Below are 27,122 nucleotides of genomic sequence, written 5' to 3'. Positions count from 1 at the left end.
GAGAGGCAGAAGAGGGAGAACAAGCAGAAATCAGAAGATCCTTGAAAGATAAAAAGAGTCAGGCACATTTATAGAGTGATATTTACTGGAAACATCCTGTGCTGGAGTGGTGACATAAATACTTTGAACCTTAGAAAAAATAACTACTTCTCAAATCTACAGTGTAAATATTTAATTAAAGAACCCTGCAAAATTAATTTTAAATTTATAGTAGAAGATGGACTTCAATGCCCATCTCATTAATACTGTATTCTTCGTCTAGCTTCCACATGGCTTCATTCAGCAACAGATTCCTTTTTGACACTGATGCTCCATTTACTGAATCCTGAGACAGTCATTCCTTTTATTAACCAATTACTTAGAATGACCCTTTCTGACAAGAGCCTGTCCGTGTGTTGGTTTGAAAGAGAATGATGTGGTGTGAGAGTCTGGCCTTGACCTCTCCCACCCTCTCTCTGTTACCTCCATATACTTATCTATGATAGCTCATATGTTTCTTTTTTAAAAAAGTCCTTTGTTATTATTGGTAAACTCTTAAAATATTGTAAGTTTAACAGGCATGATAGCATACTCCCAAACCTGGAAATCCTCACAGTTTTTTAAATAAAATCTTATTTTGGTGATTATTGCTTGTTTAAGACTAATTCAAAAAAACCAGTGCACTAGCTTGCTGCAGAATTAAGACTTTCCTGCCCAAAGAATTATATCTATTGTTATTATGAACCAATAAATATGTTTTCAAGGCTAGTCCTTATATAGAAATGTATAGATTCAAGGTAGAAAAGACCAAAGAAAAAAGACCTTCCATTTAGCTAAAGAAAGCTGAAAAATTTCTCTATAGGTATACATTATTAAAATAAATATTATTGTACCTGACTCAATTGTTTGTGTTTTAGAATCAGAGTTACATTTGAAAGCAGTAACTTTTTCATCCCTTCAGGAAAAATCTGATCTCTCTCTCTAATTTCATCTTACTCCTCTATCTACTCTCCCTCCAAATGTTTTTAGTTCTTGGAGAAATCAAATAATTACCAATCCTGAGACAAAGGTGTCTTAGGGAATATCTTACACTAAACATGAAAGGTTGATGGTTTGCAGAAAGTTTTATATAAATCCTTCCAAACTTCCCTTGGACCCCATGAAAAACACCATGCTAATAAGTAAAATTAATACCATTTCCCTTCAATTTTTCTGGATGATGGATATAGTGAAGATGAATGGTGCTGTAATTTTCATGTTGTCATCAAGTTCAGAAAGTATCAAATCATATTTTTGCATGAGAAGGTTTATTTGGGGGATGGAGTGATTAAAGAAACACACAAGTAGAAGTAGAGAGCATAATTAGAAAGTAATGTGTAGCACAGTTGCCTGACACACAACAGGCACTCAAGTTTGTTGAATGAATAAATGTCAGAGATAACACAACTTCTAAGATGACTTTCTCTGGGAAGGAGTTATTGTCTACAAAAACTTTGAACTATATTGTTCATTTGTCCTATTTTATATGTTTTTATTCTCCTATAATTTTGCAGAAGTTGCTTCAATTTTCTGCTTGGTTTTTAACAAGATTCCTTTTGACTGAACATATGTTAATAGCTAGAATGACAAATTACCTGGAATATGTATAGTTTATTTTGAGGAAAATAACCTTTTTGATAAAATATTAATGAAAATATTAAACGATTATGGGATAAAACTATGAAAAGTTAATGCATAATCTGATGTTCACATTGGGTATTTCACAAAAACTTTTTAGATACCAAATATATTTATTAGACTTGGAGAACTCAAAGTGAGTTCTTTAGTAAAGCGAAAGTGTTTTCCTTTATTATCTACCTTCAACAGAGTTCTCTATTTTACCAGCTTAGATTCTGTTATAGTCAGTTTTCTTAAAAGGGGGGAAAATCACCTGTCCTTTAACCAAGATATATACTTCTATATGAGTACAGAGACAAGAACCAAAAAAAATCCATACTCTTTTAAAAAGTTAAATTTAAAAGATACTGGGTTGGCAAAAAAAATCCGTGTGGGTTTTTCAGTTACATCATATGGAAAAACCTGAATGAGTTTTTTGGCCAACCAAGTATTATAAAAAGTCTAGAAAATAGAAGGAATATTTCATCTACAACCCTACTTCATTAACAGAGCTAAAAAACATTTAATTTTTGGTAATTTTTTTATATTTACACATAAATAAAAATTAGAAATACAACATTTTGTCTTTAACAAGTTGACATTTGCTTTTCATTATATTTTTCAACTGGCTGCATACCATTATGACAAATGGCCATACCATAATTTATTAAATCATTTTCCTAATATAGTATACTTCCAGTACGAGCAATTTTGGAATCATTCGACTAGTATTATTGAAAGATAAAAACATTTTTATAGTCCTTACCACATCCTGCTAAACTGTTCTTGAAAGCTGAAGCTGTTTTAACATCAGTCTTACGTGAAAATACTAGTTTGTGAACTATAACCAGTAATGGGTAGGGTAATACATTCCCTGCTAATTTATAGGATGAAAATGATATATCATTATTCTTTCAGTATGCATTTCATTAATGACCAACAAGGTGTCTTTCCTATGTAAATTTCTTTTTTTGGAAACGGTCCTTTTCCCATCTGTCTAGTGAGAACTTAAGTTGCTCTTGTCAGAAATGCTTCATTGTCTAACATGTGCTTAGTCGCTCAGTTGTGTCTGACTCTTGGCAATCCCATGGACAGTAGACTGCCAGGCTCCTCTGTCCATGGGGATTCTCCAGGAAAGAACACTGGAGTGGGTTGCCATGCTCTCCTCCAAGGGATCTTCCCAACCCAGGGATCAAACCCAGGTCTCCCGCACTATAGGTGGATTCTTTACCATCTGAGCCATCAGGGAAGCCCTCATTGTCTAACATACTGTGCTGTAAATAACTATCCCCCTTTTAAATTTTAAATAGATACCTTCTGAATTAAGTCTTTTAGTTTGCAGACCTCTTCACTCAAATCTTCAACACTACTAACCAGTTCTTCACAAACTGAAGTGAAATTCCGGGGAGAAGCCCATTCTAGTACTATCTGTTAACATTTTCAAAAGTTACATTTTAAACAATGGAAAGCAACTTTTCACAACTTTATATCCACAAAAGTTATACAATACTATGAAACATTAAATTATATAACTGAAAAGCATTTTTTTATCAGGGTAAATCCTGACACCAAAAGAACTGAGTAATTTTATACAAATAATTGAATCAGTTTCCTGAATACATTTATTAAATACATGTACATGTAACTATGGAAACCAATATTAGTAATAATATTTACGGTGAATAAATAAAGTCATGAAGGTTTGAAGAATGACATGATTTCCATATCAGTATTATACAAAAATCATCAGAAAACAAATGCATTGAATATTTTTCACTACATACAAATAGCTAAAACTAAATCACACGAAAAAAACAAAACAAGTTTTCTTTAATGAGTCACTTACACTTTCTCTATTTAAAATTTCTTTCATTAAAAAATCCTTATATTGATATGATTTTTAGTTACACTCAACACACTGTTTTGTTTCAACTTTCACTTGGGTCTCCTGTCACTTTATATTTTAAACAATTAAATTCCCTTTAAGAACAAATGGTGAGTTTAGTACACAAATCAGTTTAATTTTTGGTCTGACTCATTTCTTTTCTTGAGGGCTGGAACATTAGTTTTTCAATTATTTCATATAAAAAGAAGTAATATTAAATAAATTGACTTATTTAGATCTTATGGATTTTGTAGAAGATACAGTTTTACTAGATCATTATTATTTACTGAATTATCATTAACTTATCTGTAATGTTATCTGCATTTATACTTTTCTTCACTTAATAATTTTTGTACAATACCTTGTGAGAATTTACAGGCAACTCGGTAATAATGTTCTGTACAGCTGTTATTAAATGGCCACACTGTTTGTTTAATTTCAGAAGAAAGTTGAGGAACTCATCACCACTAAAGAGAGGAAATAAACAAATAGGAATCACTGATATGAACAATTTATTCCATTTTACTTAGCTAGTTATTCACTGTTGAGTCATAACATTTATTATATTCTTTAAAAAATATCTGTAGAATAGTAAATTTGTATTAGCAGCTGAAATAGACATTAAGCATATAAAGGAAACCAAGTGTCCAATCTTGAAGATCTCAAAGTTCAGGATGAGAGGCAGACCTACTATTATAACCTAATTACTCCCAGGGACATATGAAGAAGGAACATAAAAGTCCCAGTATTTGAGTGTCTATTATGTGAAGGTACTGCATTTGATTTTACATTTATTATTTTTTAAATTCCTTCCAACAGCTCCTGTAAGGTATATGTTATTAACAGTAGTTTATAGTTGAGATATCTAAAACTCAAGAGATAATGAACCTAGCATAAGTTGGAATGAGGCATCTTCCCTGGTGGCTCAATGGTAAGAATCCGCCTGCCGATGCAGGAGACGTAGGATACGCAAGTTTGATCCTTGGGTCAGGAAAATCACATCCCCTGGAGAAGGAAATGGTAACCACTCCAATACTCTTGCCTAAGAAATCCTGTGTACACAGGAGACCAGAGGGCTACAGTCCACAGGGTTGCAACGACAACATAATTGGGAACAGGGATTTAGTAACGTTTCAGAGTTCATACTTGAACTGAGTCTGGAGCTTAAAAACAAGCTTGTCAAGTACACAGAAAGAGAAGAGATTCTTGATGTGGAAGTACGGGGTTAGGAGGTCTCCAAAGTATAACTAAAGCACAATCATGTGAAAGTCGTAAGAAAAGAGGTTATATGGGATCATTTATTTAAGGAACTTTTGTGACATGCTAAGGAATGGAATAATTATTTTCTGGATAATGTACAGTTATTAAGGGACTTTAAATAGGGAAGTAGAAAATCAGACTTTTGTATGAGAGTTTATTTGAGGTATGGTGTGGATTAAAAGGAACACAAAAGTGGAAGTATAGAGAATAATTAGGAGATAGTTTAAGAACTGTTCAGGAGAAGAAACTGAAAAACTTGGTGATGGACTGCATGTAAAAGGAAAGGAAAGGTCTAGGGTGACTCTAACTTCCTTGGTTTCAGTGGAAAATGGCACTACCAAGCAGGGGAGTGAATTTGGGGGTGGGTGTTAAAGAAGTAGGTGGAGTAAAGAGAAAACAGTATAGCAGAATAATTAAGAATATAGACTCTAGTATCAGGAAACCCTGAGTGTGCATTCAGCTTCCATAGCTTTATGATCTTAGGCAAACCTAATCTTCAGCCAAGTATTGCCATATCTCTAGAACTGAGATAACAGGACTGTCTGGAGGACTGAAAAGTGAAAGTCGCTCAGTTGTGTCCGATTCTTTGCAACCCCATGGACTATATAGTCCATAGAATTCTCCAGGCCAGAATACTGGAATGGGTAGTCTATCCCTTCTCCAGGGGATGTTCCCAATCCAGGAATTGAACCAGGGTCTCCTGCACTGCAGGTGGATTCTTTACTAGCTGAACACCAGGGAAGGATGACTTAGGAGATACTGTATGAAAAGCACATAGTAATTAATCTAGTACATAGATGGCATTCAAACAAACTTAATGATGATGATGATGGCAATGATATGAGTCATGTAGGTGCAGTGATCAGTAAGTAGTAGAAAATGTCAGTCTTGTAGGTATTTATCCTGGGGTCCACAGACTGACTCATGAGGCTACAAAGAATCCAGGGATCTGGTGAACTTATACGGAGAAAAATTACATCTTTATTTTCACTAACCTCTAAAAGAATTTCAGTATTACCTTCAACAGTGAATATACGCACAAACAACAGAAGTATTAGAAGTGTCTATAATTTGCTAAACCAAGAGAAATCAAAACAATGATCATGGAGAAGGCCACCAAGAAAAAAGATACATATTGTGAAGAGGGGCGAATTGATAGGGGTATAGGAAAAAAAGCTATCAAAGTAAAAGTAGCCTGAGAAAAAGAAAATCAGGAATAATTTCTGTTATTAAAGGTAAAGAACAGAATAGATTCAAGATGGAGGGAAAAAGTCAAGCATGTTAAATAATCAGGATTAATCCACTAATTCTGACAATGAAGAGACACTGAGGACTAGATTAGTTTCAAAGACAAGCCAACTTATTGTGAAATCTACAAAGAAACTAACACAAGCTAATAGAAAGGATAATAGGTAACTCAAAGAAAAAATGAAAATTTAAATGGATAATAAACATGCAATTATAATTAAGATGTTATGTTGTAGTGGAATGACAAAAATTAGGAAGATGATTAATATCAAGAGTTGACAAATTTGCAAGATGACCTTTCTGGAGTATTACTTAGTGGTATCTATTATAATAAAAACTCACACAAATTCTAATACAATAGGACCACAGTTCAAATAAGCAAATACTATTATAAACAAAATTACATAGCTTAATGAATGAAAAGCAAATATACACCTTTCTTGTGATGTCTAATTTTCAGGGCTACTGAATATGGATAGGCAAGTAATAAAAAAACACAACTCAAGAGTATGCCTTTTATCACCACTGTGTGAATGGATGCCCGGCCCCTACCCTAGAGCTGTACAACCTACATACCTTTACATGGAATGCCTGATAATTTTGTACTTATTTAAGAATTCAAGATAAGCAGATATGGCATAGGTATGGTAGACTATATTATTTGATCAAATTGTCATGTCTCTTTCTACTGAGCCAGATACTACCAGGCCTCTCTCTGCCAGAGGATTACATTTCATGTCCCAAAGACATGAGGCTTGGCCAATGACTTGCTTTGGCAAATAAAATGACTGGAAGTAACTGTGTCATTTTTGAACAGATGCTCTAAGAGCCACTGACTGGTTCTGCCACCTCTCTTTTCCCTTTGCCACAAGAGCGGCATGTCTGAGGTGGGGCTGCTTCTCCAGCCTATTTGCAGAATAATGAGGAAGAGATTCACTGCAGCTGATCCACAATATAGATGGATCATATCATATTTCTGATCAAAAAATAAATTTTGTTACTATAAGTCAATTTAGATTTAGAAGTTATTTGTTACTGCAGCACACAAAGTATAAGTTGACTGAAACAGGCCACATTTAAAAATTTTGAAGTTAAGGATGAGGACAAAATTTATACTTTATACATTTTATTTTATATTTGGGTATAGTTGATTAACAAACAATGTTGTGATAGTTTCAGATGAACAGTGAAGGGAATCAGCCATACATAAAACTTATATCCATTTTCTCCCAAAATATAGGTACTCCAAATGGAAGAACCATGTGCTCACTGTAGACTATCTGGAAAAATTAAAATAACCAATACTTTAATCATACAAATATAATGACTGGTATTATTTTCTTCCAGAATATTATAAGGGAACTAAGTATTTCTCATATGCATACATACAACTGGCATTATAACTCACATTCCATTTTATATTTGCCTTTTCTATTACTATGAGTATTTTTCCATGACATTAAGTCTCAAAATAATTTAAGCGATAGAATAAAATAATTATATTGATGTAATGTAATCCAACCATCCACTTAAATATTTGGAGTTTCCAAGTTTAGAACAGTTATAAATCGTAGATGTGAACAATGTATTTTTATGTGAAAATTTGCATCTACAGTTTTTTTCTGAAGGAGAAATCATTTTCTAAGTAGGCATAATTTTGAGATGCCTTTGATACATTCAAGTAGATATCAGGCTTGGAGAAAAGGTTTGGGCAGAAACTGCTGAAAATGTCAACACATGGGTGAAACTTAGTTATTTCTGTTCAAAAAAATATCTCAAAGTAGTAATGAAATGGTGATCAGTATTTTTGAATTGCATTCTCTAATTCTGAAAACACACTAAGGCTAACTGCAGAAGAAAGTAAATGTACTGTGCATGTGTACTCTTGTAACAGACTATTTTATAAAATTGAACACATAGAAGAAAAGTATTTTAAAACAAATCAGTAGCTAAATTGTTGAAGTCACATTACCAGAAGATTATAATCAATCAGTTCAACTTTTCCTGCTGTTAGTTTTCTTATGACTTGATGACTAATTTCTTCTTTAAAGAATGGCTTTGAACAAATGGAAAGTAAAACCTTTTCCATAACAGCATGTAAACAAAGTCTGTGATTTAATAACAAGGTCAAATTCCTGAAATATATGTCTGCTAGTTTTATTTTTTAAAAAATTTAGCAGTTGTAATAAGTGAACCATTCAGGATTCTATACATTCTTTAAATCTATTAAGCCTCACAGTGAAAATTCAGAGGCAACTCTGACATCCTATAAATAAGTTATATTAAAAATTTAATTTGCAATTCAGTCATGTAGATCTTAAGACTATTCCTCCATAGAAGCAATACATTAAAAAAGTAAAGACAGTGAACAAAAAGATTCAAGGTTTTCTGATTTAAGTCATCATCACAACTGAAATCCTTTACAATGTACTTACATATTCAAGAGTTGTGGTTATTTTGAAACAATGAGACATTATTTTGAATATAGATAATCTTGTTATAAGGCAGTATAGTTAAAGAAAGGGAAATAACTTTGCAATAACATTTTTAAAGAAATCTGGATCATCTAAATTATTCCCTAGAAGACTCCTCTGAATTCTAAAATGGTATGGAAACACTATTCCTGTGTTTAATTAATGTTGCTCATAATTGCAATGTTAGTTTCAAGCAGGTTACACTAGTGATGCTACTACTGCACTTTTATGTGTTATATTTTATAGCATATAACTTGGATGAACCTCAGAGAAATTAGGCTGATAGAAAAAAAGACAAACAAAAATGGAAAAATACTCCAGGTTCGATGCATGAGGCAGGGTGCTCAGGGCTGGTGCACTGGGATGACCCTGAGAGATGGGATGGGAAGGGAGGTGGGAGGGAGGGTCAGGGTGGGGAACACATGTACACCCATGGCTAATTCATGTGAATGTATGGCAAAAACCACCACAATATTGTAAAGTAATTAGCCTCCAATTAAAATAAAAATTTTTTTAAAATGGAAAAATACTACATGACTGTATTTACACTTATGTAATGTTTATGATATAACATCTTTATAAAGATAGATAACAAATTATTGATTGCTAGGAGTTTTAGGGATGGGGGAGAGGTCATGGGAGTTATGAAGGGGTGGTATGAAGTAGCCTTGCGGTAATGGTATGTTATGTATATTGATTGCGGCAGTGGTTATGTGAAGCTACACACATGATAAAATTGCATAGAGCTACATACACACAAACACACACACACACAAATGAGCGCAAGTATAACTAGTGAAATACAAATAAGCTGTGTAAATAATATCAATGTCAGTTTTCTGGTTTTGTTAGTGTACTATAGTTAGGCAAGATATTAAGACCAGGTAAGAATGGGTGAAGAAGGGTGCATAGAACATTCCTATACTTCTTTGCAATTTCTTGTGAATCTATAATTAATTCAAATAAAAAATTAAAAAAATCATTTAATATTGTGCAATATGTTTAAAAAATCAAACACTATTATTTTCAAGATAATTTTAATTACTAATATTACTAATAATCAGTACTTGACAAGTTTATAATATTAAAAATGAACTTTATATATTGATAACATAATTTCATAAATCATTAAGGCTGAAAATAGAGCTGAACTACATGAGAAACACTTTTCCATTGCCATAAGCAAAAATATTACCTTTAAATTTTCAACTTGACACTTAAATGATTTAAAGGGAGTAAGAGCTACACTATGAAAAATGTGAGATCTTTTAAATAGCTTGTTTAACAAAATGCAATGAAAAAATAAAACAAAAATGTTTCTATGTGAATTAAGAAAATGCACTGTTTTGCTTCTTGGTATTGGTAAAACCTGCCTTGTAAAGTACTTTCTATCTCAGAACACAGTATATAGCAAAATGAACTACCCACATCTCTGGAAAAATGATGGTATCAAGTAAAATAACTCAGACATTATCAAAATTCAACTAAAAAGGAAAGGTGGTTCTAAACAGTATTAATGTAAACCAATAAGTTAACTTTACCTGATTTCCAACTTTGCCACTTCAGGTAATTCTCCAAATTTTATCTCTTCTACTTCCAGTTCTTTAAGGGCAGCCATAATTTTCTGCTGATCTCTACTGGTAATTCCATTCTAAGTAGAAATGATTTCAAGGTGCAGTAAGGTAGTCATGAAGAAGTGAAGTGAAAGTTGCTCAGTTGAGTCCGACTCTTTGCAACCCCACGGACTATACAGTCCATGGAATTCTCTAGGCCAGTATACTGGAGTGGGTAGCCTTTCCCTTCTCCAGGGGCTCTTCCCAACCCAGGGATCAAAACCAGGTCTCCAGCATTGCAGGTGGATTCTTTAACCAGCTGAGCCACAAGGGAAGCTCCAAGGTAGTCATACTTGTATAAAATTTGAAATTACTGAACAAGATCTACCTGATTAATTCTCATCTTGAAAAAAAATGCATACTGAAAAATATACAAATTTGCTTGTAACTGGACTGACAAAGTTACATCATTAAAATATTTAGATACATAGTGACTACAGTCAATTTTTTACATTACATAACAATGTGATGGATTCTAAAAACAAATGACTAGATTTTAATATACAATATAATCTTTCCAGAAAATCATAATAAAATAATTTTTCCTGCAAAATATTATCAGTGATTAAGTGAGAATTAAGTCTTCCTTTTGCCTGTGTTCTACCTTTAGTGTTAACTAGGTTTTCTGTCCTGGATTTAGCTATGTAATATGGTTTGATTTTCAGTGATGCTGAAGATTTCAAGTTTTCAATGTGTTCATACAGGGAGATCATTCCTTTTTATTATCCTATGTATTAAAGTATCTTTGATGTTTCCCACAGCTATTTTCAAATTGTTACTAATAATACTCAATGGCAAAGTAACTCATCATTTGAGAACCTAGCAAAAGGCAGTATTTGAACAATACATTTTTATACCCACATGTATAAAAAAACCACCTCTTATTTCTGAGTCCTATTTAGAAACATAGCACCAGTTTTAGTTGAGATGTCATAACTAACATGAAGGAAAAAAATACCAACTTTAAGTCTTCAAATATTGAGGCAACTTACTACTATAATAGAAAATTTTAGATATGGTTATCCATAAGCATATCTAATGAGGAATCTAGCAAGATAACTCACAGTCTACAGCTGTAAGGTTTTTAAAATAGAAAATGAAAGGATCCAAAATATTAGAACTATGAAAGATAATATCTGGGGTTTTTGAAATTGATACTAACCTTTGCAAGCTCATCTTTCCTCATGGTCAAAAGGTGTCTTAAAGTTATTTCCCTTTCCTGTAGAAAAGGAAAAAAATGCCACCTTCAATATAAATGAAATAGTGGAAGGGGAAGCAGGCAAGTATACACATAAGTTAGTCAGTTATATGCTACCCTCCCAAACAACTTTCAACTTTCTAGAGGAGATAGCATATGCAGGTGTACAGCTATATTACTGGGTAGATAGCAGTAAATGTAATAATATGTATAATGACCTAAAAAGAATACATATAGCTAGTTTTCCAGAGTAAAACAACTGTTACAACTTTTACTTGCTTACATAAAAAATAGCTCTATAAAATTTGATAGAAATTACGAGTTTTATGAGTAGTCAAAATTTGTAATTGCATAAGATTTAACAATCAAAACATTTAGTTTTATTAAATAATTCTCAAATAGGAAGTTTCAAGATTGTACAATGAAACCCAATTCTAAACAACAAATAACCTGCAATATGCAATGTGCATATTCCTAGGGATTGCCTATCTAAAACAGTGCTTTACTGCTGCAGCATCAGCTAAATGGCTGAGAACTGTCATCAACGCAAACTCCATAATGCATGCTTAAAATACCTACAACAGTGCTTGTCATATGATCTAATTTAATATTTATGACAATCCTACACTAGGTATTATACCATTCTTATGGAAAAAAAAGAGATTTAAGTTAACACATTTCAGTTAATAATCATTAGAGCAAGAATCCCATACCAGGTTTGTTTGGTTTAAAATCTTGCTGCTCCTAATATTCTATACTGGAAAATCAGCAATTGCAAAAACACACTAAGGGCGTAGATGTACATGGAGTTCTGCAAAGCTACGAGCAGTGCGTAAGAGCCTGATTCTAATTTCTGTAAATTTTTATAATAAATTTTCAAAATGCTTCCAAGTTTAAAATGGGATGTACTATAAGTTATGGAGAAAGGTACATCTGTCACTCTTTCATAAGCATGCTTATGAATTAATGTTATGTTAATCAATAAATGGGCTTCCCTGGTGGTGCAGACGGTAAAGTGTCTGCCTGCAATGCGGGAGACCCGGGTTCCATCCCTGGATCAGGAAGATCCCTGGAGAAGGAAATGGCAACCCACTCCAGTACTCTTGCCTGGAAAATTCCATGGACTGAGGAGCCTGGTAGGCTACAGTCCATGGGGTCGCAAAGAGTCAGACATGACTGGACACTTCACTTTCACTTTTAATCAATAAATAAACATGCATACACAGTTCATTGTAGTTCATACAAAATCTTACCTTCAATAAATCTGTCATATGTTCAAGTCCAAGACCATGTAAAAATATTTCCAGATCTCCAAATGCTGTATATGAACTATACATATTTATAGCAATGTCAATTTCAGAACAGACTATAAGTGTACAAATAATAAACATATATTTTAATGCACAAAAGAGAATAAGAATGATTAAGAATGAGTCTATGTAGAATATACAAGAATACCTCGTTTTATTGTGCTTTACTTTATTGCTTTACTTGCAAGCATTTGTTTTTATAAATTGAAGGTTTGTGGCACCCCTCTGTCAATCAAGTCTATTGGTGCCATTTCTTCAATGGCATTTGCTCATTTTGTGTATCTGTGTCACATTTTTGCAATACATGAAATACTTCAAACTTTCTCATTATTATTATGTTTGTTATGGTGATCTTTGATATTGCTATTACAACTTGCTGAAGGCACAGATGATGGTTACCATTTTTTAGAAATAAAGCATTTTAAATTAATACGTATACATTGTTTTTGTGGGGCCCTGATAGCTCAGATGGTAAAGAATCTGCCTGCAATGCGGGAAACCCGGGTTTAACCCCTGGGTCAGGAAGGTCCCCTGCAGAAAGAAGGGAATGGCTATCCACTCCAGTATTTCTGTCTGGAGAATTCCATGGATCAAGGAGCCTAGCAGGCTACAGTTGACATGGTCACAAAGAGTCAGGCACCACTAAGTGACTAACACTTTCACTTTTTTTCACATTGTTTTTGTAGACAGAATGCTACTGCACACTTTAATAGACTACGTACATGTGTGCTAAGCTGCTTCAGTTGTGTCCAACTCTTTGTGACCCTATGGACTGTAGCCTGCCAGGCTCCCCTGTCCATGGAATTCTCCAGGCAAGAATACTAGAGTGGGTTGCCTTGCCGTGCCCTCCTCCAGGGGATTTTCCCAGCCCAGGGACTGAACCCATATCTCTTAGGTCTCCTGCGTTGGCAGGTAGATTCTTTACCACTAGTGCCACCTGGGCTACAGTATAGTGTAACTGTGACTTGTAAATTTGTGTAACTCACCTTATTATGATATTTGCTTTTTTGTGGTAGTCTGGAACTATACACCAATATCTCTGAAATATGCCTATATTTGCAAATTTGATCTATGTTATACAAAGGAATAAGAAATGTTTCTTGCATGAAGATTTAAGTAAACAGAGAAAATGGTGATAGTAAAATGAAACTCATCTTTCCTAAGAAGGAAAATATTTGCCAATATTTATACAATGAACCCTGGAACCACACGGTTTGGACTGTTCAGGTCCACTTACACACGGATCTTTTTCAGTAGTAAATACTACAGTTGTATACAGTCATGGTCAGTTGAATTCATGGATGTGGAACTGCAGATATGGAGGAACCTTGGATACAGACTTTCCAAGGGAGAGGGTCAGCATTCCCAATCCCCAGAATGTTCACGGGGAAACTGTATTCCTTATAAGCGCTCTGGACATGAAAATCTCTTTAATTGCAAGAAGTAAAAATTTACTAACAATTTTAAAATGTAGGTAAGTAGAGAATAATGTTGTGGCCATGTATTGAACAACTGTGTTCTGGGGGGAAAACGTATTTTTATTTTTAACTTATAAAATTAGAAATCTGCTGTAAAGAGTTAGAAAGCAAAGTGCAATCTAGTTTGAACACTAACAAAATTATAACCTTAGAACCTTGTAGAAATAAAGTGTATTGCTGATATTTTATTTAAAGTAAAAAATAATTCTCTTTACTGTTAATACATATATATAAAACTTTTCTAAAATTCTGAAGAACCAAACACTTAAAATTCATACATTTCTAAGTAGTATTTTAAAATACTCATAAAAGTTTAAAGTATTGTACATTTTAAATGTCATCACATTTACTATAAGTATTAAAAACACACAATTTTTACTCATTTATAGGCATTATGTTGAACAAAAACAAGCTATGTTACCTAAACATGTGATCTTTTCCTTTATCAGAATCTGTTCTCAATAGTTTACAAATAGACTCTTCTTTGGTTAGCTGGTGAAGCTTTCCTTCCAAAGGACTTAAAGTCAAGGAAAGAAAATTGAAGATCTGAAAAAGTTATAATAAGAATTAAAGCAAGATAGTAATTAATAATATTTTCAACAAAATATAAAACAAAACTAAAAATTCCATTTTGGTAAGTAAGTCAGAAAGACTAAGTACTCAGGTAGTATTTTAATACATTATTAAACAGAGAGAAAGTAAGAAGCATGACTAAGGTACACAAACCTCAACTGTATACCTTAAAGAGATGTGAAATTCCTTAGTTTTTGAAAACTTCTTAGTTCTAACTTTTAGTAAGTCAAGGTTAAGTCATATAATCAGTCAAGATACAAAATCAAATCTCACTTCAGGAAACAATTTATGACTCAAAATAATCTTTGATATTCATAGATTTCTTAGTATGTCAAATTCAGTATCATCCACCCTAAATTTAATAATGCAGTATATTAATGAAAAGTTTTCAAATTTTCAAAGCTTAGGAGAAAAACTGTAAATTTCTTTTTAAAGTCTCACAGGGCTTCAGTGATTAGCACTTACATCAGAATAATATTGGAAATGTAGATATGAATTATAAAATGATAGGCATGTTTATAGGCTGCTTAAAAATAGAGGAAGTTATTTTACATGCAATAAAAATGACATGGTCTGATTGCTGTATGGTGGAAACTTTGGAATGTCATAAACTTCCAAAATCAGAAACTCAGTTTTAGAAGATCTTGAACTATATAACTTAGATTTAGAGTTGTACTATATTTGATCCTTGCTTAGAAATTACGGACCTTTGGCTGAAAGCGTTCATATTCAGACCAAAAGTTTATATCAATAAAATTATTTAATGTATGGCAAATATTTATTATTGACTTTATTATCTGAATGACAGTAAATCATATACCCAAATATGTTATTACTTTACTATAAACCTTGTCAAATGTATAGGAGTAAGTGTAGTTCAAAGGATTTAATTTTTAAATTGTCTAATATGTGTTAATTAAAATTTAAAAACAATAGTTTACATGTGCAAATTTTGAAATTTTACTAGCTATGTCAGCACACTAGTTTTTGAAAATTAATTTTTGAAAATCAGTTGTAAGTGTTTAAATAAACAGTCTGTTACAATTTTATTTCTAGGGCCAGATAAGACTTTATTATCCCTTTATATAGCTTTTAAATTACCACATTATAAATGCCTCTTATTTAGTAAAAAGGTAAATACTCTAGTAAACTAAAGTTTTCATTACCTGGCTGGAAGAAAATTACATACTGAAACATTTAATAATAGATAAATTATTATTATAGTAGTGAGTTCTAACAAAATCATACAAAAGTTTTACAAACAATAATGTAAACTAAGAAAAATTAGCTAAATAACAGGATACCTCTAGATGTTTATTTCTTTTTGCAATCTCGCTTGGTGTCTTTCCATCTTTGGTTTGTATCATTTTATTAGCTCCAAGTTCAAGCAACTTCAAAACTACATTTTTATGACCCTGACGTGCTGCCCATGTTAAAGCCTGTAAGTGGGGGAAAAAAGATTGTTTAAAGAGAAGGAGTATATATGACACAGAGAAGAAAACTTCTCAACAGTATTTATGGCACAATAAAAAAGTAAACATGGTTAATTAATGGAATGATGCAATATTATCATTTCACAATATAATGTAAACATATTTCCAATGTTGTAATTGCAAAGCAGACTGCCAGTGTTCACTGATTTTGCAAAACCAAATAATGTCTTACTCAGTTGAGTGGAGTTACAGAGTAAAACGATTTATCTGCCAATCAGAGAACTGTTTTCTATAAAAAGGAATTCTATTTGTATTCTAATAGAATCCAGGCTTTGCTGTGTGTTACAGTTTCTTTTGTCAAGGGTGCCGACCAACAGAGGCAGATAATTTCTTTTTTCTCATTGAAACTGTTGCTTTTGTTTACTGAACAGCAATTACATCCCAGCCCTTCTGTAATTTTTACTTCTTAAAACCTTTCTGCGAACTACTGATAGTAAGATATCAATGTCCTAGAGATAAAAAGGAACACTGTAGAGTCGGTTCTCACAGTATAGCCATTCTCATCCTGGGTATTAACTTCTGCTCCATGAGCAACAAGGAGAGCAACAACCTGAGGGTGACCGTCACGTGCAGCATACATGATTGGTGTCATAAGTCTCCTGAGGAGGAGGAAGAAAAGAAACTGTGTCAATGCTGCCCTTAACAGTTCTTCAAAGGCGTGAACTTTACCATCAGTACTGTTCTGAGAGCAAAGAAATGGGAAAGCTTTTCACAAATCAGGGGGAAAAAATCTAAAAATCTAGTTTACCAGCAAATAAATAAAATATGAAGGAGATTACACTCTTAAAAGTATTGAATGTTTACACAGCACCCTCTAGTGAAGAAATGTGTCTTCAAAAAAAATCACTAAATGAGCCCATACTTTTTAATATGAGGCTTCATTAATTTACCTATTCATATATCAAAATATCAGAGTACCTCACTATGCTTGTGCTGGGAAAATAGTGATGAATGACACAAACAAGCCCCCCCCCCACCTCCATGTTCTCAAAATTGCTCATTTTAACTGCTTATTACACTTTAAAAATTGTATTTTATTTAGTAAAAATATAAGTTTAAATCTCTTACTTCTTAATGTGTTCTACTATAGTTCTACTTTAGGACTGAGAGAATTTTACCCTGAGGCTTACTTTAATAAAGAAAGACATCAGTCCAACAGTTTTGCCAGACTCTGAGACTATGTTCTGGGAGAACACAGTGGTTTCCCTCTAGTGGATCATTTCCCCCAATTAGAGATTCAACCCCTCGACTCCTAGAAGTCATTCAGCTTCTGAACCTAATTACAAAGGATACCAGAAAGGTTCCATTAGTTCTACTTGGGTTGAACTTAGCATCATAGTCTGTTTTAAAGGAGATCTAGGATTCTGGGTTGAATCTTCCTGAGTCACCACAAATATCTGATCTATATACAAAGACCTTCACAAAAGAACAATAAATTAAATAATTTCACAATTCTTGGTTTTGATCTCTTTAAGGAAGTCTGTCTTGATTACTCACATTACATATACTACATATAAACAATATTTCTCTGTAAGATTTGTTGACATAAGGTATATCTTGAATCTGGTCACTTCACATCAATGTCTTTGCACAGACAGTTTCACGCATTTATCTGTTCCTTCTATTTTCTAGTATGTTACAATTTCAATTTTTTAAATTAGAATTACATGCTAAGGTAGTTTGTCAAGCACTGCCTCCTCTACCTTGAATTTCTCCTACATAGTGGCTTTATTAGACAATCTTTACAAAGTGAAGTGTGAATTTCTGGATAGCTTAAGCAAATAGGGAGAATATATACAGTAGAATGAGCTTGTTTGAGTAAACTGGTTATTCAAATTCTTTCCTAAGTCTAAATCAGACCGCTTGATGCTTCTCTTCCCACCTTCCTGACAACAGCTCAAATCTGCTCCTTCCAAGGTTCCCTACTTCCCAGAGCTTCCATTAACCAAATAACTCAGCCTAAAACTAAGCATCATTCATGACTTTGCTCCAGCACTCCATATACAAGTCGTCAGAAGGTCCTGTTCCCTATTTTCCTATCATATTTTGAATCTAATCATGTCTCATCAACTAGTTAGCCACTGTAAGCAGTCCAAGCTATCACTGTATTTCTGATTTGTATTTTTGCAGTAGCCTCATAACTGCTCTCCATGCTTCTACTCTGGCCACTCATTCTTTTTGAAAATGCCAAGTTCTTCCCCTTACAGAGACTGCAAGTGCTGTTCCTTCCACCTTTCCCTTGACCTTCATACTGTACACTCCATCTTTTCCAGGGAAGGTAACATGAAAGTCTGAGTGTCCCATCTGCTTAAAACTTATTACTGAAATTTTCTGAATCTGTACTGAAATTGTATTGAAAATTGAGGTTCTTCTAAATATTTTTCTTATAATAGAATCTTGGAAACCAGCAGGGATATAATTTTCAGTCTGTAAATTCACAGAGACATAAAATGGCTTTTATAAATGCTTATGTCATCCTAGATAATAAAACTAGACTAGTATAGTTTGCAGACTAAGATGCTTCAGATCATAACTGAATATGTGTTATTAATAAAGCTTCATTGATTTCTAACTTCTAAGTTGAATTTACTGAATGGGATAGCAAACTCCTATAATGGAGTCTAGATTATCTAGAAGGTGTATTTGTTGTTCAGTTGCTAAGTCATGTCCAACCCTTTATGACCCCACAAACTGCAGCACACCAGGCTTCTGTCCATCACTATCTCCCTGAGTTTGCTCAAACTCATATCCATGGAGTCAGAGATGCCATCCAACCATCTCATCCTGTTGCCCCCTTCTCCTCTTGCCCTCAATTTTCCCCAGCATGAGGGTCTTTTCCAACGAGTCAGCTCTTCCCATCATGTGGCCAAAGTATTAGAGCGTCAGCTTCAATATTCAATATTTCAGTGTGCTACTTAGCTTCTGAAAGTTATTAGTTATTGATACTATCAATAATGTTGCATGACCATTTTGAGAGGGGATAGAACAATTCTTATAGTGGTTTTATATCTACACAAACTTCTAACATCTATTGTTTCCTGCCTGTCATAGATTAATGAAATCTAAGTTAAGTCTTCAATCTTACAAACGCTTATGAACTTATAAATGGTCTTAATATAAACTTTTCAGGGAAGTTATAAAACTTTTAAGTGGTTTAATCAAATGACATGATAACTATTTGTGCTACTGATAACTTTACTTTCAATATTAATTTCCATCTTATTTATTTCCTGAGATTTAATATAAAGAATTTTTTACTTCCCCTTCTGTTTTGTTCTGCCTGCTCCTTAAAATACATAACTGCTTTGGCAAAGGTCAGCAGTTACTTGGACTTCTTTTATTTTTCTAGCATTTAAAGGTATGTATTTCAAGAGGCTGCTGTCCTCAATGTTCTTCCCTTTTCACTACCTAAACAACATACCTGTATGGTCTCACCTACTCTCATGACTCTTGTTAATGCACTGGTGGCTGCTGAATCTGTATCTCTAGCCCAGGCTTTGCTCTTGTGTTCCAGATCATATCTGTCATTTCCACCTGGGTATCCCAACAAAATTCAAAATCAACATATACCTAAATCTGAAGTCACCATCTTTCCTCCAACACACAGCACTCTCTGTTATTACCTATCTCCATGAACAGCATCACAGGTCAAGCATGACCCAACCCAGAAGCCTGAATGAATTTATCCATGACTCATCATGTCCTCATAGCTAATCCAGCTTTCCTGCCAGTTTTACCTCTTTCCCATCATTTATACCTGTACTTTACACTCACCTCCTTCCTTGTCTTCAAGTCCTCATCACTTCTTACAATGGATTACTGCATGCAACAGAATCACAACTGGCCTCCTTGTCTCCAATCTTTCCTCTGCATTTGTAAACCTCATCAAATAAATTCACTTTGAAGTTTTCAGGGTTACACCTATGAGGATCTTCATAAGTCCCCTGTCTACCTCTCTACCTTTCAGTACCTGTCATCCTATTCCATCCCAGTAAGAGACTTCAGTTGTTCTGCAGGCATGAATTCGTCTCTCTCCTCTGCCTATTTCCAGAGCACTTCTGGTCGAAATGTCCTTTTGCTTTTTAACAAATGTATTCATAATCTACCTCTGGGGTTAATCTTAGAAGCCAGCATGCCCCCCAATTTTTTGATGATCTGCCTCATCTTAGATAGCAACCCCACTCTCCTCTATGTTCTCATAGCACTCTGTGCTTATTTTAATCAGGTCACCTTTCATGTCAAACTATTTGCTCAATTCATGTTTTCTCAACCAGAATATCAGTTCTTTGAGGATAATGATCCTGAAAGTGTGAAAGTGAAAGTCACTCAGTTGTGTCCGACTCATTGTGACCCCATGGACTATACAGTCCATGGAATTCTCTAGGCCAGAATACTGGAGTGGGTAGCCTTTTCCTTCTCCAGGGGATCTTCCCAACCCAGGGATTGAACTCAGGTCTCCCGCATTGCAGGCGGATTCTTTACCAGCTGAGCCACAGGGAAGCCCATGATGATCCTGACTTGTCTCTATATCCACCACCCCACAAACCATGCAGGAACTAGTATAATGGTCTGCTTCTCTGTTGTGTGTCATGCGTACATTTAATACAGGAAGAGTTTTCTTGTTATCTATTACATCATCTCATGTCTACTGATTGTGTTAGTCAGCTCATCTATATCCTTACTCAATTTACATATATTAGATTTGTGTAATGAGATAAATACTGAAATTTCCTATCATTGTATTTTGACCTACTCCTTGAACTTTAATAGGTTTCAATTTATGGATTTAGCAGTCATGTAGTATAGTGTGTACAGGTCTGTGTTTGTTATATTTTCATTGATTTTTTTTTTTTACTATAGTACAAAATTTATTCTGTTTATTGTATATAATATTAGTAATATCTGGTATTGATAATCCTGATTTCCACGGGTTTACCTCCACCTGTAATGAGATATTTCATATCCATTTTCTTCTAATTTTCTTGTAATAGCATTTAGCCATCTTTTGTTTTTAAGCCAATATTCAGTTGAAAAATTCAGTCCATCCTCATTTAGTATAATGACTGATATAACTGACAATACCCCTCTTCTGTTTTGTTGGTACAACAAAACCACCATTCACTACATTTCTCCCCTTGAAAATCTGATTCTGCTTTTCCTTTTTAAAAATGCCATTAAACATTACCCTAGTAAAACACTCTCTTATAGGTAAGCAAGATGAGACTTGTTTCTCCTAGTAAGATTATGGTTTCCTCGTCCACCAGGACACATTCTCCCTACTTATATTCAAACAGAATAAAGCCTCCAGAATACTTTTAGTTCCCTTTCTTCTCCTGGGTACCCCCCAACTCACTGCAAACTATAGCTCTTACAATCTGTTGGCATCATCTAGTAATTATTAGAATTTTACTTGCATTTTGTCTTGTCATTTCCAGAATCCTTATTTCGCACTCACAATTCACATTCCCAGTCTAATATTATCTATTAAATACACATTCATCAAAATTCATCCTTCTTCAATGCTTTCTCTTTATCCTCCGCCTTCATGAGGTCTCTGGTTCTTTTTGGTTTGGCTAGTCTTTTTTTCAGGTATTTTCCTCAGCTAGGGTGCTTAGGTAATGTATTTTCTGAGTTTCTGCATATCTTTGACAATCTTTTCTTTCTCCCTGAGAGGCACGGCTTGGTTGAAAATAAGATCTTTAGGCTGCATACCTTCATCTAGGTGAAAATGTAATTTCATTCTTTTCTAGTTTCAGCTGTGCTCATAAGAAGTCTGATGCCACTCTAATCTTTCTACTTTCCATTGTTAAAAACTTAATTCTTTCTGCCTGGAAGCTTGTATAAATTTCCTCTTTGTTTTTAGAGTTTATACATTCTGATCAGAATTTATGCCTAGGAGTGTGTCTTTTTTTTTTTTTTTTCCTTCCATCAGTCCAAACTAAAGCTTGAGAACTGTTCCAAAATGTAGGGGTTTTTGTTTGTTTTGATATGCATTTATGATAGTTTTTCAGCTTAAGAACAGTTTCTTTTTACCAGAATGTGTTTTATTATTACCAGTCTTCCATGTTCCTTTTTCTTTCCTGAACTTTGAATTGAAATGCCACAATTTTTAAGTTTCAAGAGATCTTTCTTCATGCTGCATTTAGATCTCCTTATGTGCTCATAATTTTTAATTCAGGTTTCTGCCTTTTTCTATCAGCAGTTTTATTGTACTAGGCAAATATTTTAATTGTCAGTCTTTTCACTAGCTGCTGGGAAATTTGTTTGTTTGTTTGTTTGTTTTGTATTGGCTCTTTAGGGCTCAGGTCTAGCAGTTGTAGTATTTTTAATGGCAGAAATCCTTATAAATGTTGAAAATCAAAGAAGTTTCTTATGCAGTGGATCTATAGTTTAAGGTTTGTTAGCTCCCTCCAGAAGTACTTAGAGTATCTCTCTGCTTTCCTATCTTCCAGAACGTTCCCAACCTCTGGGATAACTAAGCCCACTTGTTTAAGTGGCTAAGAGATAACTTAGCCCACTTGTTTAGCTACAAGTCTTTAATAAGAGTCTGGAAACCTAAGACATTCATGCAGGATCAGCTCTACTCCAGGTCCCAGATGTCCTAAAGTCAAACTTTTGTGGGGTCAGCTGCTCTCCATCTAAGCTTACACATGATAACTTCCTACCCTTGGGGAATGGAGCGTGTATATTTTGCAGGGATAGGAACACAAGCCTGAGTCCTCATCAGCACCCACCTCCCTTAAGGTCTTATCAGACCAAGGCTTGGGAAAGGCACAGCTTGGAGTTGAGAACAAATAGGAAGAGAATGATGTTCTGGTAGCCAAGTTTCCAGATATCCTGTGTCATGTTTATAAAGACCAGTAGTCCAACATGTATTCATCCACATTTTCATCTAGTAATTTTATTAAACATTTGTGTGACTTTGTATTTTTTAATTTTTAAATATTTTGAGGCATATGAAATTACTCTGGCATGAGATTGGAGCCCTGCATTTTTTTTGGCCAGACCACATGGGATCTTAGTTCCCCGACCAGGTATTGAACCAGTGTCCCCTGCACTGGAAGTGTGGGGTCTTAACCACTGGACTGCCAGAAAGTCCTCTTGCATTATTTTTTATTCTTCTCCTACTCCACCCCCCTGGCAACCACCAATCTATTCTCTACATTTGTGATCCTTGTTTCTGTTTCACAGATAGGTTCATTTGTGTCATACTTCAGATTCCACATATAAGTGATAACATATGCTATTTGTTTTTCTGACGTATTCCACTTAATATGATAATCTCTAGTGGCATCCATATTACTACAAATAGCATTATTTCATTCTTTTTTATGGCTGAGTAGAATTCTATTGCATATATGCACCACATCTTTATCCATTCATCTGTTGATGGACCTTTCTGTTGATGGACCTTTCTGTTGCTTCCATGTCTTGGGTGTTGTGAATAGTGCTGCTGTGAACATGTATGTGCAGGTACCTTTTTGGACTAGAGTTTTGTTTGGATATATGCCAAGGAGTGGAATTGTTGGTTCATATGGTAATTCTATTTTTAATTTTCTGAGGAACCTCCATACTGTTTTCCACAGTGGCTGTACCAACTTAGATTCCCACCAACAGTGTAGGAGGGAATGTAAGTTTTCCCCACATCCTCTCTGGCATTTGTTATTTGCAGACTTTTTAATGATGGCCATTCTGACCAGTGTGAGGTGGTAGCTCAGTGTAATCCTGACTTGCATTTCTCTAATAATTAGCACTGTTGAGCATCTTCTCATGTACCTATTGGCAATCTATATTTCTTCTTTAGAGAAATGTCTCTTTAGGTCTTCTGCTCATTTTCCAATTGCACTGGTTTTTTTGCTTTTGTTTTCTTATTGTTGAGTTATATGAGCTGTTTGTATATTTTTGGAAATTAAGCCCTTGTCAGTCTTGGATCATTTTTTATTCCATTCTGTAGGTTGTCTTTTCATTTTTGTTTATCGTTTCCTTTGCTGTGCAAAAGCTTGTACAATTGATTAGGTCCTATTTGTTTATTTTTGTTTTTATTTTCATTGTCTTGGGAGACTGACCTAAGAAAACATCAGTATGAGTTATACTTACCGGAGAATGTTTTGTTATCATATGATCTCTTATGGGAGTTTTATGGTGTCATGTCTTAAGTCTTTAAGCCATTTTGAGTTTAGTTTGTGTATGGTGTGAGGGTGTGTTCTAACTTCACTGATTCACATGCAGGTGTCCAACTTTCCCAGCACCACTTGCTGAAAAGACTATCTTTTTCCCATTGTATAGTCTTGCCTCCTTTATTGAAAATTAACTGACCAAAGGCATGTGAGTTTATTTCTGGGCTCTCTGTTCTGTTCTTCCACTGATCATATGTCTATTTTTGTGTCAGTACTATAAAGTTTTGATTACTATAGCTTTGGAGTATCGTCTGAAGTCTGAGATGGTTACTTCTCCTGCTTTGTTCTTCTTCAGTACTGCTTCGGTAATTCTGAGTTTGTAATCATTCCATATGAATTTTAGGATTATTTGTTCTAGTTATGTGAAAAATGTCATGGGTAATTTGATAGGGATCATGTTAAATTTGTAGACTGCTTTGGGCAGTATGGACATTTTAACAATATTAATTCTTCCAACTCAAGAACATGGGATATCTTTCCATTTCTTTGAATCATCTATAGTTTCCTTTATTAATGTTTTATAGTTCTCAGTATATAAATCTTTCATCTCCTTGGTCAGGTTTATTCCTAAGTATTTTATTTTGGGAGATATGATTTTAAAACACACACACACACACACACACACACACACATATATATATATATATTTTTACATTCTCTTTCTGATATTTCATCACTGGTATAGAGAAATGCAACCAATTTCTGTACGTTAATCTTGTATCCTGTTACCTTGCTGAATTCATTTATCAGTTCTGGTAGTTTTTATGTGGAGTCTTTAGAATTTTCTCTATATAATTATCATATCATCTGCATATAATACAATTTTACCTCTTCTCTTCCAATTTGGATACCTTTTTATTTCTTGTCTGATTTCTGTGACTAGAACTTCCAATACTATGTTGAATAGAAGAGATGAGAACAGGCATCTTTGTCTTGTCCCAGATTTTAGTGGGAAGGCTTTCAGTTTTTCACCATGAGTATGATTATATTGGCTATGGGGAAACCAGCATTTTTTACTCTTTCAAATAGCTGTCTAAATCCCCAGCACCAAAATGATGATCCATTTTCTCCCCACTAGTCTGAATGCCACACTAATCATTTAATAATTTCACGTATTCGTGGATTTCATCCCAGATTTTCTTTTCTGTTTTACTTTTAGAGATCAGCAATTGAGAGTTTTCCACTAATAACACACATTTTAATTATTGTGATTTAAAAATACAAGGCAAATTACACACTACTCTTTTTAAAATGATGTATTGATTTTTAAAAATTACTTAACTTACACATATGTACTTTTCCCTTAGAATACTACAGATAATTACTGATAAGAGTTGGGTATCTTTCCAGATCTCAGCAAACAAAAAGAACAAATTTTACATATATAAATGTGTGCAGGAAAAAAAGACATTTTAAAATATAAATAATATCATGCTGTTTATTGACTTGCCAATAAATGATTTTAAAACTCTTAAGTTCCCTTTGAGTATTGCTTTGTGTGAATCACACAGGTTTTAATATCAATGTGATATAGTTGTTGTTCAATTATCACTTTTCTTTAAAGTCCTTCTTAATACAAAAGTTATTAAAATATGTAATTTAAATACCTGCTTTTATGCATTGAAGAGGCTTTTAGTTGTTAAATTCTAAGTTCGTTACATTTGATTAGTGAAAGTGTTCTACATAACTTTTTAAAAGGGAATTTATTAAGGCTTCCTATACGGCCTAGGACACTACTATAAAAATAATCCATGTGTATTTGAAAATAATCTATATAAATTATGTTGGAGTCAGAATTCTAGATAAATATGAATTAGACATGCTTGTTAAATGTTATCTGAATCTCCTATATCTTTACTTTTTGTCTTAATACATTTATACTAAAGACTCAAATATAATTATAGATTTTCTATTTCCTTTCCAGTTCTATAATTTTCATTTCATACATTTTAAAGCCATTTATATTAAAACTGTTCTTGTTAATTTTTTTGCTTTTATCAAAATGAACACTTACTCTTTGTTCCTGTCAATAATTTATTATCCCAGAGAGTTTCTGGGGTTTTTTGGTCTTGGTATCCACCAGGTATAGGTACTTTCAAAATGAATATTTTTTATCATTTTATTTTCAACCTTTATTATTATTGTATTTTAGTTGTGATTTCATTGGCTTTTGGTTTTAGCCATGGGCTTCCCTGGTCGCTCAGCTGGTAAAAATCTGCCTGCAATGCAGAAGACCCTGGCTCGATCTCTGGATTGGAAAGATTCCTGGAGAAGGGAATGGCTACCCACTCCAGTATTTTTGCCTAGAGAATTCCATGGATAGAGGAGCCTGGCGGGCTATAGTCCATAGGGTTGCAAAGAGTCAGACATGACTAAACACAGCACAACAACCCAATACAGCCAATTATCTTTGTTAAAGAGTCAGACACAACTGAGTGACTTTCACTTCACTTCACTTTAGCTGTATGTGAGTTAATACATTTTAATCAGTGAGCTTTACCAACTAGTCTTCTTTTATATTAATATAGTTAAACTTATTTCTGATATTATATTTTTGCACTTTTTATTTACCATATTTCCATGATAAATATATGCATTTAAGTCTCCTTTTAAATCTTGTCAGACTGAATCAAGTTCTGTATGTTCTATCCACACTCTAGTGCCACTGCTACACCCTGATCTGAAAGCTTTTAACAATCCTTCTTTTTTCCTAGTACAACAGTCCCTCCTTATCCACAGGGATATGCTCCAAAACCCCCAGTGGATACCTGAACAGTG

General features: G+C 33.9%; 2 protein-coding genes across 2 annotated transcripts in view; one reads left to right on the top strand and one right to left on the bottom strand.

Moving 5' to 3' along the window:
* The window catches only part of CFTR (CF transmembrane conductance regulator), a 385,597-nt gene that overhangs the window by 61,442 nt on the left and 297,033 nt on the right, over window positions 1–27,122 (top strand). The gene's annotated exons all lie outside the window — the stretch shown is intronic.
* ASZ1 (ankyrin repeat, SAM and basic leucine zipper domain containing 1) overlaps window positions 1–27,122 on the bottom strand; it is a 62,488-nt gene that overhangs the window by 1,161 nt on the left and 34,205 nt on the right. The window contains exons 5-12 of the mRNA XM_081537880.1: window positions 16,655–16,766; window positions 15,979–16,113; window positions 14,523–14,647; window positions 12,567–12,642; window positions 11,278–11,334; window positions 10,044–10,153; window positions 3,882–3,987; window positions 2,950–3,063 (exon numbers count right to left, since the gene is read on the bottom strand). Of these exons, the coding sequence (XP_081394006.1) occupies window positions 2,950–3,063; window positions 3,882–3,987; window positions 10,044–10,153; window positions 11,278–11,334; window positions 12,567–12,642; window positions 14,523–14,647; window positions 15,979–16,113; window positions 16,655–16,766 (835 nt within the window). The remainder of the gene's footprint in view (window positions 1–2,949; window positions 3,064–3,881; window positions 3,988–10,043; window positions 10,154–11,277; window positions 11,335–12,566; window positions 12,643–14,522; window positions 14,648–15,978; window positions 16,114–16,654; window positions 16,767–27,122) is intronic.

This window comes from Giraffa tippelskirchi, chromosome 10 (assembly GCF_054371585.1).
Source record: "Giraffa tippelskirchi isolate mGirTip1 chromosome 10, T2T-mGirTip1v1.2.pri, whole genome shotgun sequence".
Classification (NCBI taxonomy): domain Eukaryota; kingdom Metazoa; phylum Chordata; class Mammalia; order Artiodactyla; family Giraffidae; genus Giraffa; species Giraffa tippelskirchi.
Note: the sequence above shows the minus strand (reverse complement) of the source record. Positions and strands in the feature narration are given on the sequence as shown.